Here is a 15090-nt window from a genome sequence, read left to right as displayed (position 1 = left end):
CATATCATGGTGGTAGCCATATTAGATAGATTAAAAACTATACAGCTTGGGCCTATCTGGATTTGGGCTGGAGCCTGAATTTGCCCTACATGTAGGCCTGCTCTGATCTGGTGTGTTGGTTTAGGCCCAACACTGAGGTTTTCAGCTGCATGTGTCTCTTCTGTTTTAGCTGACTGAAGAAGTAGTGATAAAGAACATCACACACTGGACCCTGCTTAGCTACTATAACTCATCTGCAATGAATGACAGTGCGGTTACTCCACCTCCCATTGATCCCGCAGACATGCCTAGAGGTCCTTGCTGGGAGACAACTGTGGGCATTGTAAGCAGTTTTGGGGACCTCGGCTATGATAATATGTAGAAGTTTCTTAGCGGATACTTTTTTGGTTGTTTTTAATTTTACCAAAGTCTTTGAAGTTTTCTGCCCAAATGACCAATATGGGGTGCTTTAAAAAAAAGACTTCCATGCAGCAGCAGCAGCATTCATTGGCTTAAAACCACCTTCACCAAAACAAGGACAGTACACCAGAGAAGTAGATCACATCATGGAACAGACAACTCTAATTCCCCACAGAACCTGGTTCAATACAGCAAAAAAGCCACTGACCACACATCCCTAGTTGTCAACCACCACCCCACACTGGAGCCCATACAAGGTATCAAACAATTACAATCCATACTTGATGGGGATCACATCCTGAAAGAAATCTTTCCTGAACTCCCTCTCCTGGTCTTCAAAACAACCCCCCAACCTCCTCATCATCTGAAGCAAGCTCTCCACAAACCAGGACCCACCAACTCAAAGTGCCACCAGCCCCTGCCATCACACCACATGCAAAGCCTGCAGACATATTTCCATTGCTATGATGATCAATACCCACCCCCCACAACACACCTTTCAAGGTCCATGGGTCCTACACAAGCCTATCATAATATATAGTGTACCTCATCCAGTGCATCAAATGCCCCAACAATTATGTAGGTGAAATGAGACAATCGCTATGCTCTCAAATGAGCTCACACAGAAAAATAATGCAAGACAAAATCAATATATCACCTGTGGGTGAACACTTTTCACAAAACAATCACTCTATATTGGACCTCTCAGTCCTCATCCTCAAAGGAAACCTGCACAACATCTTCAGAAAATGAGCTAGGAAGCCCAAATTCATAAAAAACTCTGCTAGACACAGAAAATCATGGACTCGATAGAGACCCTGATTTTATGTCTCATTACAACAATCTGTAACCCGCTAACTCTCCTTTGTGCTACAACTGCAGAGGTATTACCTGCCCACTTAATTTTGAGTGGTTTCTTGCAGTGTGTGTTAACTCCTTATGCTTAACAATCAGTACCACCTTGTATTTGGCTCTGACAATCTGATTAACTTTCCCAGACTTCCAGAAGAGGTTCTGGGGAGCTCGAAAGTTTGTATCCTTCACCAGCAGAAGTTGTCCCACTAAAAAGAGAATACCCCACCCAACTTTTCTCTCTCATATCCTAGGCCAAACACAGTTACAACAACACTGCAAACAATACATAAGGGAGCCACAGAATTTAGATGATCTGATGGTCCCTTCTGGCCTTTGTCTGACCTCCTGTAGATCACATCCCACCAACAGCGCCCAGCATCTGCTCTCTAAAGCCAAACAATCACAATGAGAACAAACAACTGAAATTAGACCTAAATCAAAATTAGACCAAGGCGGCCAGCCAGCAATTGATAGTTGGTGGCTGTAATGTAGCCTGTGCTTCTTGAAAACACACAGATGGCGAGCATTACCAAAAGTCAGAAGACAAGGAAAAGACCCAACTTCTATTCTGTTTAAAGGTCACTCACGGAGAGAAACAGATTAAGGGAGGATACAGTCTTACGATGCACCACTTAAATTACAGTAGCTAATTTCTCTTTCCTTGTGTTCAATTGCAGGAATTTGTAAGACTCACTGTGTCTGATATTATGGTGACCTACGTAACCATCCTGGTGGGAGATTTTATTCGTGCTTGCTTTGTCAGATTTGTGAACTACTGCTGGTGCTGGGACCTTGAGGCTGGATTTGTAAGTCAGAGCCTTAAAGCTGAAAGGATATAAGCAATTTTTAGCCATTTATTTACATTTTATAATGGTGTTTTTTTAAATGCATCATGCCTTATTACAATCTAAGTTGATATTTTAATTCATGAAGTGTGTCCATGCAACATTTCTCTGCAGGTCAATAAAGCTCACCTTAAAAAACAAAAAACAAACCACCCTACTCTAGTCCTACTAAGATAAGGACTGACTGAGCCCTGCAAGATTCAGTCCATTTTGGTGTTCATGAACTAAACCATGCAATTGAATTCACAGGGAATCAATTATGTGCTCACGTGCAGATTGAAATTCACTGAGCTGAACCTTCAAGTCCTCCCCATTTAGGTCCCCTTCTCAAGCCCCAGGACCTCCCTATTGATAGTGCCCACTATGGATGAGGCAGGATATCTTAGTAACAGTATGAATCCTATGCAATATTATTTGTCCTTGAATATAGTGTTCCTTCTGCGGTATGTACACATGCGGTTTCTTCCAGGCTGAATAAACAGTAGGTGCAAGAATTCACCTCAGGCAACATGGAGGAGCATAATGCACACCACTTATATCCAGCCTTACTTAGACCGTTGGAAACTACATCAGCCATGGCAAACCACTCCAGTAGCTAGCCCAGGGACCAGTTTAAAAACTGTGTGTGTGTAATGGCATGGATTTACCTAAACTATAGAAGCAAAAAACAACCAACCACTAACAAAGGAACTCTGAGGTTAAGAAAACGTACAATCCAGAATCACTTTGAGCGGAGAGGAAGTCTCCCAATTTACCGCTAGCCACAAAAAGAAAGGAACTGAGGCAGTTAGGACTGCCTGTCCTTTTATAAGCCCAGCTTTGGTGCTACAAGAGTGCTCATTTGGCCTGTCAGAGGCTGGCTAGCTCTTAAAGGCAAGCTGGACTCAACCTTGACCATGGTCTAGTAACTAGTGATCCCAGCTGGGTGTGATGGAGCTTAATTAGAATGACTGACCCCAGCTGCGGAGGACAATTTAAACAGAGCTGAACTCAGGTCAGAGGGAGGAGACTCAGGAGAGAGGAATAAAGAGGGTTCTTTCCCTGGGGAAGTCAGGCTGGAAGAGACCCACAGGGATCAGGTTAGGGTCCTGTGATCCCTGGGGAAGAGAGGCAATGTGGGGAATCCTGCTGGGGAAGGAGCAGCCTACAAGAAACTGTGTAGGGCCCAGGAGTAGAGGCAAAGCAGAAGAACAGAGTGGCCTGAGAGAGGCAGAAGAAGTTATTAGTTTAGAGATTTATTTTGAATTTGTTATCCTGGAAGGGAACTGAACTTTTAATTGACCTGGCTAGAGAGCTAGGCCATGGAAGACCCAGACAGAGAGAGGCCATTATGGGGCCAAGAAAGTGGACTGCCTGCAATGCTGTTTCTAGGCACAAAGGGGTGCGCAGAAGGTAAGGGCACACTAGAACATGGCCCCAAAGACAGTGCTTTCCAGAATGTTCTTGAAGCTCAGCATTGCTTCCCACACCTGTGAATATGCCAAGGCAACTCTCTCAAACTTATCAGTTAGTGATGAGTAACTTCTCTGTCATTGAGCTCCGATTGCCAAGTGAATATCAAGGGATTGGTTCCCTTTCATCCCCTCACAGCTCATTTCACAACCACCACAATGAGCTGAACCCGACAAGGTCTTGTAAGCCCTAACAATTCCAATAGAACAAAGAGCAGATTTCCTTCTACAGTGCACTTTCTGCTGGTCAACAGACACATTTCACTAATTAAACTTATGAGGGTATCCCACTTACAGCACTAACCCTTAGGGGTACAGTCTATACGCCACGGGGCTTAGCATAGCTGCCACTGCAGTGAGACAGAAGTGTTTACCTCTCCCACTGTCCTGTAGAGTGAAGTTGGGGTTAGGGGGAAGGTTGCTTTCTGCTTATCCAATAGCCCCTTAGGATGATTTCTGTGGGGAAGGGTGCAGCACTCCCTCCTAATGCAAGCAGAAGAGAGCAACATGGGTGACCGCATATTTTTAGACTAGTAATAGGTGCTTGAATTCCCCTTGCCCCATAGTGCTTTGCACTTATGGGCCACTAATAGGAACATTCTTAGTCTTTCAGCTCTCAAGGACTCTCACAGTTTCATTTATGTCCATCCTGTGATTTTTGCACTTAAACATCTCGTGCCATCAAGATTTTCCTCCCAGTCTCGGCAAACTGCCTCCCTCTTCCTTAAAGTTTCCCATATGTGTGGCTTGATTTATTACGACTGGACACTTTTTATTCAAACTGTATGCCACGGAGTCATCGGTTCTGCATTTAAAAAAGGGATGCATCAAGGCTTCAGTGGCTGCTATAGCAGGTCATACTTTACCCTAGGCCTTCTCAATCTCCCATCCAGTACCCTTCCTTTGTGTACTCTCTTTCAATAGTGAGGAAGTGATGAAAGTTTTCCAGAGTTAAATACCCACCCTTCTCTTTTGCTGCCACTCTGAAAAATTTGCCCTGCTATGGAGTTTGGGCAAAGAATAAGCAATCTGAAGAAGCCAGAAATTCAAACTGTGTGTGTGAACCATGTTCATGAATCTTGATTTTGTGGAAATCTCAGCTTTTATGCCCCAGCCTCCATTTTGACCCCCCCCACACTTTCTTTTTGTTAGACTTGTTTGATTTCATGAGAATTTTCCTCAAAACAACCTCTAAAATGCTATTTGGGGGGTTCCTTTTATCCTTTCGGGCTGCTTTATGAGAAGCCCTCCAAGAAAGCTATGAAGTACGTCTCTTACATCCTTCAGGCACTTTTTAATAAATAGATGTAAAAGAAGCCATTTTTTTCCTATTCACCATCTCTCAGTGACACTTAAAAGTTAATTATATGCTCCCTACTTTCTTTGTCTCTGGCCCTTGATACAGTCATGCTACGGAGTGGTTTTGTAACCCTTGCCCACAGAGTTCAGCAGGATCAGTACAATGCCCTTGTTTGCCAAGGGCAAAATTGTGGCTTTAAGCAACCACCCCTAAAGGAGGCGCTGTGTTTTGTAATCATGGCTCCTGCTACAACCCTTATAGCACTCTGTCCCTCATGTCATGCTAGCTCCACTGCTGGGTGCAGAAGGAGGGCAGGGCCGTGACCCTGTTTTCATACTCTTTCTCCTGTCCCAAGCCTTTGGGAGTTTCTTGAACCCTATGATGCTAGAAACCGTTGGTTCTTGGACTGGGATTGTTCCTGGCCTTTGCACAGGGGCAACAAAGAATGGTGGGTGCTTTTTCACACTGCCCTTCCCACCCTGACCTCTGTGCAGTGCCAGACACAATCTGGCCCAGGAGTTGGAGCTTCTACTTTTTGTTTGTTAGCCATAGCCACTGAGAGATATTTCACTATGATTAAAAGGAGGTCTTATAATGCAAATAAAAATACAGGTTCTTCCTTCTTATTGGTACATGTTGGCTTATTTCATTTCCATGAGTACCTTACCAGTCCTATATTGTGTGGAGTTTATGCAGTGCTAACAGAGCCAACCAATTTCTGTTTGGAAAGCACAGGATGAGATGCCCCCTTAGACATGAGCGGTCATCAGATGGCTAAAAGACTATCTCCTTCTCAAGCAGTATACCCCAAAGCAGTCTGTCTCTGGAGGACAGCAAAGAGGAGGAAGACCATCAGGTAATTCTTTGTGCCTGATGCACACTACTAAAACAAGATCATTTACCCATAAGTTCAAAAAAAAAAAAAACCGCTCCCTGAACCACAGGAACTGAATATGAAGTCCAAGAAGAACCTGCTGTTGCTCACATGCTCCTCCTTTTGTTGTCAAATTCAGTGAAACTTAATATTCAATGCAGAGGTTGGGGTTGACTGAGAGTTAAGCATCCTATACCAACCTGTGTTACCAGATGAAAGGCTGGGACATTTATCATTCTTCAAGAGATCAGAGCTGTAACTAGATATTTTAGTGCCCAGGATGAGCAATCATATTTGCAATGTTTGGGGGGCAAGGGGGGCATGACATGTGCCTCCCAAGATTTCTGCCTTCCATTAGGTGCAGAGGTTTTAGGGCTCACAAGCACTGTGCAGGTTCATGGGGAAATTTAAAATAGGCATGAAAATTATGGGACAGAAAACATTGCATTATTGGAAGTTGACCCCTTGCTCCCAGTCACTACTGAGTGAGTCATTTCTGTCCCACTATGTATTGCTAAAACTACCCAGAACACAAGGCAATTCTATCTTGTCTCTAAATATCCAAGGGCAGGTGAGATGTAATATCTTCTATTGTACCAACTTCTGTTTGTGAAAGACCTGAAGAAGAGCTCAGTGGAGCTTGAAAGCTTTACTCTTTTGCCAAAGAAGTTGGTCCAATAAGAGATATTACCTTACCCACCTTGTGTCTCTCAGATCCTGCAACCAACATAGCTACACCACCACTGCAGACAACTTTGGTATTTAGGTAGTTCAGTACAAAATGACACCACATATTGGACAAGCCCTCTCAGAACTACCCCTCTCTCTGCCGTTCCTCTCCCCCGCCCCCCAACCCTCACCTCACATCCTGCTTCTGGAAAACCTAAGCAAAGTGGTTGTAGTCAGGGTATTTTTCACTCTCAACCTTGTTATAACCACTCAAACATTAAACATCTTGCCAAGATGTAACTAGGCCAGTGGGCAGATACAGCAGCTGGAGAAGTAAAATAAACCCACACACTGTGTAGACCTTTTCCTCATAGCTGACTGTATTATTCAAAGATTCAAAACAAGAGTAGAGTAACTCCAAACACTTGGTAACCACCACCAGAGGCCTTTCCAGCTTTCAGCAAGAGAGGAGAGGTGGCCCACAATGCATAACTTCCCCTTTGTTTTCATAGCTGCACAGGTTACCTACTCAATAGACAGGCAATCTGGGCTGTGCTTGGAATCTCCTAACACACTAGGACTTAATGAGCACCTTTATACCTTGGCAAACCAAGCAACAGCAGATAATTTATGTATAAATTATTTTCCCCTCTCGTTTCATATAGCCCTCCTATGCAGAGTTTGATATTAGTGGTAACGTGTTGGGCTTAATCTTCAATCAAGGAATGATCTGGTAAGATATCTTTGCTTTCCCCCCCACCCCACCCCACCTCACCTCACCTCACCCCTCCCTCCCCCGCAACCCTTAACAGCACTAAGAATTCAAGAGATTGGTAATGCAGCTAGACTTTCCAAACTGGATGGACTGATTTGCATGGGTTTTTGTTTGTTTTAAAGAAGTTTGACTTCTGTTCCTTGCTATTAAAAAACAAAACAAAAAACCCAGCTCATTCCTCACCTTCACATACAAATATTTGGCCGATTTTAAATGGAAATTAGTACTGCAGACCCTGACCTACTCCTTTTATAGGATTATTTTTGGATGATAAAATTGACCTTCCCCCTCCAGATTATAGATCTCTTAAGGATGACACGATAACCTAGTTTGATTTTTCTGTCGGGGAGGGAGATCTGCATGCTTTGAGTGTGTTACCAGGTGGTACAAGTTTGACCATTAACAGATGCATCAATTGGGTGGAGCTTGGGCTGGAATAAGGCAATCGGGGGCCAGAGGCATAAGGCAACATGGGGGACCCACACAGCCATCACCAAGCAGTGGCCCCCTTCTGCCTTCATAGTGTTGGGAGCAGTGGCAGGTGTCCCCTCAAAGCAGCAGCGGAGGAACCTCGTCTGCTCTGGTGATAAATAGCTGGCTCTAGTAGTTACTACTGCCCCCTCTGCTGGAGGCAGTCTGCAGACTTAGGCAGAGGTCTCTGTACTAGTTACACTCCCTTCACATTTTCATGGTTTTCTTTCCTAACCATGAAGGCTAGAAACTTTGTTTTAAATGAAAGGTTAGATTCTGATGCACCCATGTCTCTACACATATGCCAGCGGAGGGTGGATGCTCTTTCGGGAGTGGTCATTTTCTGCATGTGGGGGGTGGAAGGGAAATGAGAGCAGCATAAACTGACCTAGCTGGAATCATATCCATGTATACCTGTCACCTACGCCAACGTGTTTGCTGATCCTGAAGTAGAACCCTCGTCTAGGTAATAGTGCTCTCTGTTTTTTGTTTTGTTTTTTTAGGATGGGATCCTTTTATGCGCCTGGACTGGTTGGTATAAATGTGCTGCGCTTACTAACCTCCATGTATTTTCAGTGCTGGGCAGTTATGAGTAGCAATGTCCCTCATGAACGCGTGTTCAAAGCATCCAAATCCAATAATTTTTATATGGGACTCTTGCTGTTGATCCTGTTCCTAAGCCTACTGCCAGTGGCCTACACCATAATGTCCCTCCCTCCTTCCTTTGACTGTGGACCATTCAGGTATGAAATAACGACAAGCCTGAATTATTCTTCTACTTTTATGCAAAAAAAATAGTGTAATAAGTTATACAGTCCTTGTTGGGCAACATGCCTAATATTTTTATTCTGGTCTAGTTACATTCTTCTTTAGAACATGCACCAGTGCATCATAACCAATACTGAGTTGCAAACAAACAGTCATCTGGGGTGACAAACCTACTCCTAGATAGCAGAATTCACGGAGTCTTCTGCCATCTCCAAAACCAAAGTATCCCCTAAAACCCCGACACCTATTCCTGACATTCCTCCTGAAAAAGTGCAATGGAAACCAACAGAGGATTTTAGAGCATATCCATGGAGGATGGATGTCTGTGTCTGAATATGATGCCCTAGAATAAAAAGTCCTGGACACACATTTCAGTGTTATGCAAACAAAGAGGAGTCCCAAACGCCATCTTTCAAGAGCTTCCCTATAGTCAATAGCTACCGCAACATGTGATCATTTTTGTATTTGGTGGAGGAATAACAGAAACCAGATTGTTCTGAGCTTCTCTGTTGCTACTTTATTAATGGTATTTCTCCCTGTGTTTCCAAACCAACACCGCATAGAGTGTTCAAGGGACTGGATTAATATGCCCATGAGCTTGGATTTGATTTAGTAACATTATTTCCTGGTGCACACTGAGCCTGACTCAGCAAGGAGCCAGAATGGAACAAATTGTTTCTTTAGTTGCACTGTCTTAGCTTCTTCAATTGCTAATGAAGAATGTCAGCAGAAATCTGTGGAGAGCTGGAGAATGAGAGAAAATACCAAGATTTTCTTAATTTAGAGACCAGACTAGCAGGATTTAATTATCTTGCCCTTTAAAAGTACATCACAATATCCAGCCCTGTGTTCTCAATCCTGCCCTCACGTACACAAACACCCATTATTATGTAACTTGCATATCATCAGCTACTAGGTGGCTCAGGGGAACTAGAGAGGAGATACAGAAGCTTTCATGTTGAGGTTGCCAGTTCAGTTTAGCATAGGAAACCAGCAACTGTGACTTGTTACCATCTGATGATTGTTGAGTCGTTATGTTGAAATGAGTTAGAAATCTCCTCCCACGGCAGGGGTCTAGATCACAAAAGCTACCAGACTATCTGGAAACTTTTTGGCAGACTCAGGAGAGATGACTGAACTACTTTCCCCCTTTTTCCTCCACCCGCCCCCCTGAAGTGGACCCTCTGTTTCCTAGGCTGATTTATGTTAGTGGAACAGTGCAGGAAACTTCATTCCTCATGCAGTACCTGGTTTATAAAAACACGAGTACTTCAATCCCCAGAGCCACTGAGCCAACACCTTTCACAGACATGACAGTCACATGCAGGGCAGGCCCTTGGTGTTTTGCTGCCCAAGGTAGAAAACATTTTTCATGCCCCATGAGCAGCCAAGTGGGGGGGGTCCCCCCACTGAGTGGACACATGAAAGTAAAAAGTCCAATAATATCAACTATGGTACTTGCATACAGTCATGCACTACTCTCAAAGACAGAATCTGTATATAGGCAGATGTGAGTGGTGTACCTGAACCATAAGAGATTTTTCAAAGTCCATAAATCAGTTCACAACAATCCCCAAGCGTTGTCTGAAGCATTAAAGAATTATTTCAAAACTTGAAGCCTCTCTTTCAAAATTCACTCGTATCTGCCTTGTTCAACCCTCTCAGCAAAGCTCCCACCATAATGTTGAGGATTTGGCTAGTAATGTACCATACTTGACTAATGCAGATGGGTGAAATTGTGGCACTGGTTCAGCTGGTCTGTCTGTCTCTGTTGACACTTGTCATGAGGATGGACTGTGACTTCTTCCAAATTGGAGTCCAGAATAATTATTTTAGAACTTAAATAACCAAGAATACAGTGAGTCTAAGGATTATGAGTAGGGCTAATACTACCCACAGAAATGGTCACTATTTGAATCCAACACTGATTCGCAGAATTGTAAGTGTTGAATTCTACGAAAGAAACCTCCTTGCTTATCTAGCCCATCCCCTTTCCTGTGTATGATTATTTCATTTGCACACAGCAGATTCTCTAATGCTTTATTCAGTCTAGTTTAAAATTACTCCTTCAGTGGGCTTCCTATTAAGTGATAATCACAGCTTGCTATTTTTGATCTTACTTAGCCGTTCTTGAAGTTGGCTCATTAGTTAAGAAAGCATTGATTTGCATAAGCAGAGCTATCTCCACAACAAAAAGGCCATCTTCAATGTGATATGAAAGTCACAAATCTCCGATTTTTTTTTTTTTTTTTTAAGTCTGTAGGATTTGTGTGGATTCAAGGGAAATAAATAAGTAGAGCTCATGAAGTAACTTGGAGAGGTAACATATACTTATATATTAGTGCTTGAAGTAAGTTACCTTTGTAGAGGTCATTCACAATCAATACCACTAAAGACAGGTAATTAGAACTCAAGAAAGAGTGGTTGGACTGAAAGATATTTGTAAATAAGTCACTTCAACAGTATTTTAATATCTAAAGTCTCAGTAGCAAACAACATGTTGACAAGACAATGAAAGAATTTTATTGTTCTTTATAAAAATCTTTTAAAGTTGTTTAACAAGGCACTACTGTGGCCTTTCAGTAACCAGCTACAATGTGTAATTGGTCATTTTATCTTTCCAGTGGAAAGAAAAGAATGTATGATGTCATCCAAGAGACCATCAAGCAGGATTTTCCACTTTTTATAGCCAAGATCTTCAGTTATGTGGCAAATCCGGGACTGATTATACCTGCAGTTCTGCTCATGGTGTAAGTTATATTTGCAATAATACAGGTAGGAGGGAAGGGAGACTTGAGAAATCATGTAAAAAGCGACAAAAGAGTCCTGTGGCACCTTATAGGCTAACAGAAGTATTTGAGCATAAGCTTTTGTGGGTGAATACCCACTTCATCAGATGCATGTGGTGGAAATTTCCAGAGGCAGGTATAAATATGCAGGCAAGGATCAGTCTAGAGATAACGAGGTTAGTTCAAATCAGGGAGGATGAGGCCCTCTTCTAGCAGATGAGATGTGAACACCAAGGGAAGAGAAACTGCTTTTGTAGTTGGCTAGCCATTCACAGTCTCTGTTTAATCCTGAGCTGATGGTGTCAAATTTGCAAATGAACTGAAGCTCAGCAGTTTCTCTTTGGAGTCTGGTTCTGAAGTTTTTTGTTTTTTGTTTTTTTTGCTGCAGGATGGCTACCTTTAAATCTGCTATTGTGTGTCCAGGGAGGTTGAAGTGTTCGCCTACAGGTTTTTGTATATTGCCATTCCTAACATTCTGACTTGTGTCCATTTATCCTTTTACGTAGGGATTGTCCAGTTTGGCCGATGCCAGCAATGACCCTCTGCTATGTACAGTCTATAAAGGTGCCACAGGACTCTTTGTTGCTTTTTACAGATCCAGACTAACAAGGCTACCCATCTGATACTTGAGAGATCATGAGGTTTTAATGAGATACACAGCCTTTTACCTCTAGATTGCAACTAGATAGCCTAGATCAGCAGTGATTAGCGCATGTAGCTTTAAGGACCGTTGTGATTATTTGTGGTTTCTATATTTTTAATGTCTGAAACATTCTGCATGGCAGAGTTCAAAAGATTTGCTGCTTGAAAGCAGCTGGAGTTGGCTGCAGTTGGAATTTAGGAATGAAGTAGCTTGGAACTAAGAACCCTTCTCACTGCTTTAACTTGACTATTTTTTGTTGCTTTATTGCTTGGGTGTTTTTCTGAGCCAATTAAAGTGGCATATAAGCCAACTGTGCCTTTCAATTTATCGGATTTTCAGAGACATAACAGCTACCATCTGAAAGTTTTTCAGTACTAGTGTGAACAAGCATCTACATAGCTAAAACTACCACTGCCGTTGATTGTGCCATAATTAATGACTGCAAGTGGCCACAGCCTTGGTTTAATGTCTCATCCACTTCTTTCTCAGGAATTATTAGGTAGCTTTGAATCATTTATAGTCACTGATTTCCTGCCTCCCTCCTTATAATCCATTAGCTCCTACCACGCCCCCTGCTATTGTACATACAGTTAGATAGATCCAAACTGGGGCCAGTCCCTTACATTGATCCTGCTCCAACATATAACAAGATTAAAAAGAGAAAATGCAGCTGCCAGCATTTCACTTAGCTCTGAAATATACTGCATCTCTTCCTCCTAAATGAAGCAGATAAGGCAACCTGCAATGCGGCCTTAATACAAAAAAATAACCTCTGCAAACAGTGGCTGGTGAATCATAAATTTATATTAGCTTGGTTTTAGTGGCAGGCAGCCACTCATAAAATGTGCTCTCCCTTTCTAAGAACTGAATTAGTTTGTTCCCTCTCCACCCCCTCTCCTCTCACAATTCCCCCTCCTTTTCCAGAAACAATTTTAGATGTCTCCAATTCATTTACACTCTGTGTCTCAAGTGCCAGAGAGTACATTGTAGATATTACACTTTAAGTGAAATTGTTGTGTCTCCGTTTCCTCTCTCCTTCTAGTTGCCTCATTTTTCAGGGGGAAGCTATTTTACATAAGCAAGGTTTATGGATAGGTAACCAACCCTCACTTGGGCCAATAGTAGGATTTGAACTCAGGACCTACAGAACTGAAAATCTGACCTTTACTGCTGGAGTTAAAGAACTCACCCCCTTATGGAATGCAGTAGCAGACTCAAACCTCTAATGTGGACCAGCCAATAGCTTGGGAGAGCAATCCACACACACCTAGTGCAAGTTACTTATATTGCCACAAAAATCAACTGGGGGACGAATCACATGATGTGTAAGATGCAGCTTCTCAGAGATCCTACTCCACCACCCTTTTTCCATGGTATTCCTCCACCTCTCCTTCCCTCCATCAAGTCCCCTTAACTGAGGATCAAAAGCTGTATGATCAGATCAGTCCTAAAATGCCCACCATAATTTCACTCAGAGCCATAAGGTGCAGTGAGGAACTGGAGCAAATCCAGAATAACTGCAACAAAATATATGAGAGAGGGAACACAGGCTGACAAAATGCCCCAAGTAGCATGGGAATGCATTAATATCCTGATGTGAACTCGGTTAATTTTTTTTCCCCATCTATTGATTCACTTGTTAAATAAGTTGCTAAATGGGGAGAAGTTCCAAGATTTGAAGATGGTTACTGCTATTAATGAAGGGATTGAAAAGGAAACTGCAATCTGCAGAAAGGAAAATTGATTTACTCAGAGTAACTCAAAGATCTGGAGAATAAGGGACAGAGAAAACAGAGAGCCTGTGGAGACCACAAGGGCCCTGAAGGAGCAGATTCCAGTGATCTTTTCCAAAAACATGGTTCCTTCAGGCAATTAAGTGCAATCAGGTCAAAACCAGACATGCATGGAGGGCCTTAGAACCAAAAGCAACAGATTAAAAAACAAAAAAACCCTAGGTTAATAATAAAATTCAATTGTGTAGCTATGAAACTATTATCTGCTTACAGATAACCCAAAAGATGTTTCCATGAGCACAAGGAAAAAAATTCATTTTCTAAAATGCTGCATCACTAATCTACAGTAGATGGAGGTTTGCTTAATTACGTAGGAGAGAGCTCTGCAAACTTAAGTATGTTCTTTCCAGACAGACCTTTTATATACACATTATTCCCCCACCCACCCAGGAAGCATATATAAAAAAGGCTTCAAAAGAAACTAGTCATCCTCGACAGACTTGCCCTGTCTAGGAGTGTTTGGATTCACTCTTTTTAAATCTACCTTACAAAAAGCCGCCTAACTTGGTTTCCAGCTCACTGAATCTGAGCCATAGCTACGCAGTCAAATTATGAACTGTCAGGAAGCTTTGCTGTTCCAATATTACTTGTTATAAACTAGAATTTTTTTTAAAAAAGCAGTAGCAGCAAATTGATGGTGCTTTTCCAGGAATGATTTGGAGTCACTGAGCAGATGATGTTTGGATTTTAAAGGAATAAAATCATTCTACAAAAGCAGTAGGAGACATTTTTGACAACCAAAATATTACTGGCTGGCTGGCGGCAGTGGGGATGAGACAGTCCCAGACATTTCAGCATGTTTTAAAATATGTGCCTCTCTGTGAGCCAAAGGCTGCCTGCCACTGCCAGTACATCTCCTCTGATCCCTTTGACTTTTGATTCCCTCTAGTGTGGCTCCTACCTTTAATTTTATTTTATTTTGGGGGGGGGCTTGTCCTCTTTGTGAGAGAAAGAATCAAGCCCAAAGCTCACGACTGTACTCAAAACTGGCCCTAGTTTACACTGGTTTCCCAACCTGTGGCTATTAGTAAGAGTTCAGTTGCAGGCTGTGGACTGGAGCAGTGCCCTGTAGAAGAGGCAAGACTCTTCAGTGGCTAGCCTCAACTTGGAAGAGCTTGGCTCAGTTCCCTGCTTTGCCACAGACTGCCGGTGTGACCTTGGGCAAGTCACTTAGCCTTTGTGTCTCCATTCCCCATCTGTAAAATGGGGATAACAGCACTGCTCTAACTCACAGGGATGTTGTGAGGAAAAATATGTTAAAGACTGCGAGGTGCTTGGGTACTGCAGTGAAAGAAGCCATACAAATATCCACAATAGACATCAGCACGCTATTGTTCTCTATTACAGTGTGTGTGGGGCTGCTGTGAAAGTAATGACTGCTCAAAACAGGCCATGTTCATCCCTAGTGTGATTCTCTTGAACTTAGCAGAGCTATACCAGAGAGTCCTTTGGCTCTTT

The 15090-nt window shown here is 42.6% G+C and overlaps 1 protein-coding gene across 1 annotated transcript in view; it reads left to right on the top strand.

Annotated features, from left to right (window-relative positions):
* Positions 1–15090, top strand: part of TMC2 (transmembrane channel like 2) — a 54095-nt gene that overhangs the window by 33961 nt on the left and 5044 nt on the right. Inside the window, exons 13-17 of the mRNA XM_054019266.1 lie at positions 170–322; positions 1932–2060; positions 7059–7126; positions 8143–8382; positions 11032–11157. Of these exons, the coding sequence (XP_053875241.1) occupies positions 170–322; positions 1932–2060; positions 7059–7126; positions 8143–8382; positions 11032–11157 (716 nt within the window). The remainder of the gene's footprint in view (positions 1–169; positions 323–1931; positions 2061–7058; positions 7127–8142; positions 8383–11031; positions 11158–15090) is intronic.

Source organism: Malaclemys terrapin, chromosome 2, assembly GCF_027887155.1.
Source record: "Malaclemys terrapin pileata isolate rMalTer1 chromosome 2, rMalTer1.hap1, whole genome shotgun sequence".
Classification (NCBI taxonomy): Eukaryota; Metazoa; Chordata; order Testudines; family Emydidae; genus Malaclemys; species Malaclemys terrapin.
This window is presented reverse-complemented; position numbering and strand designations above follow the sequence as displayed.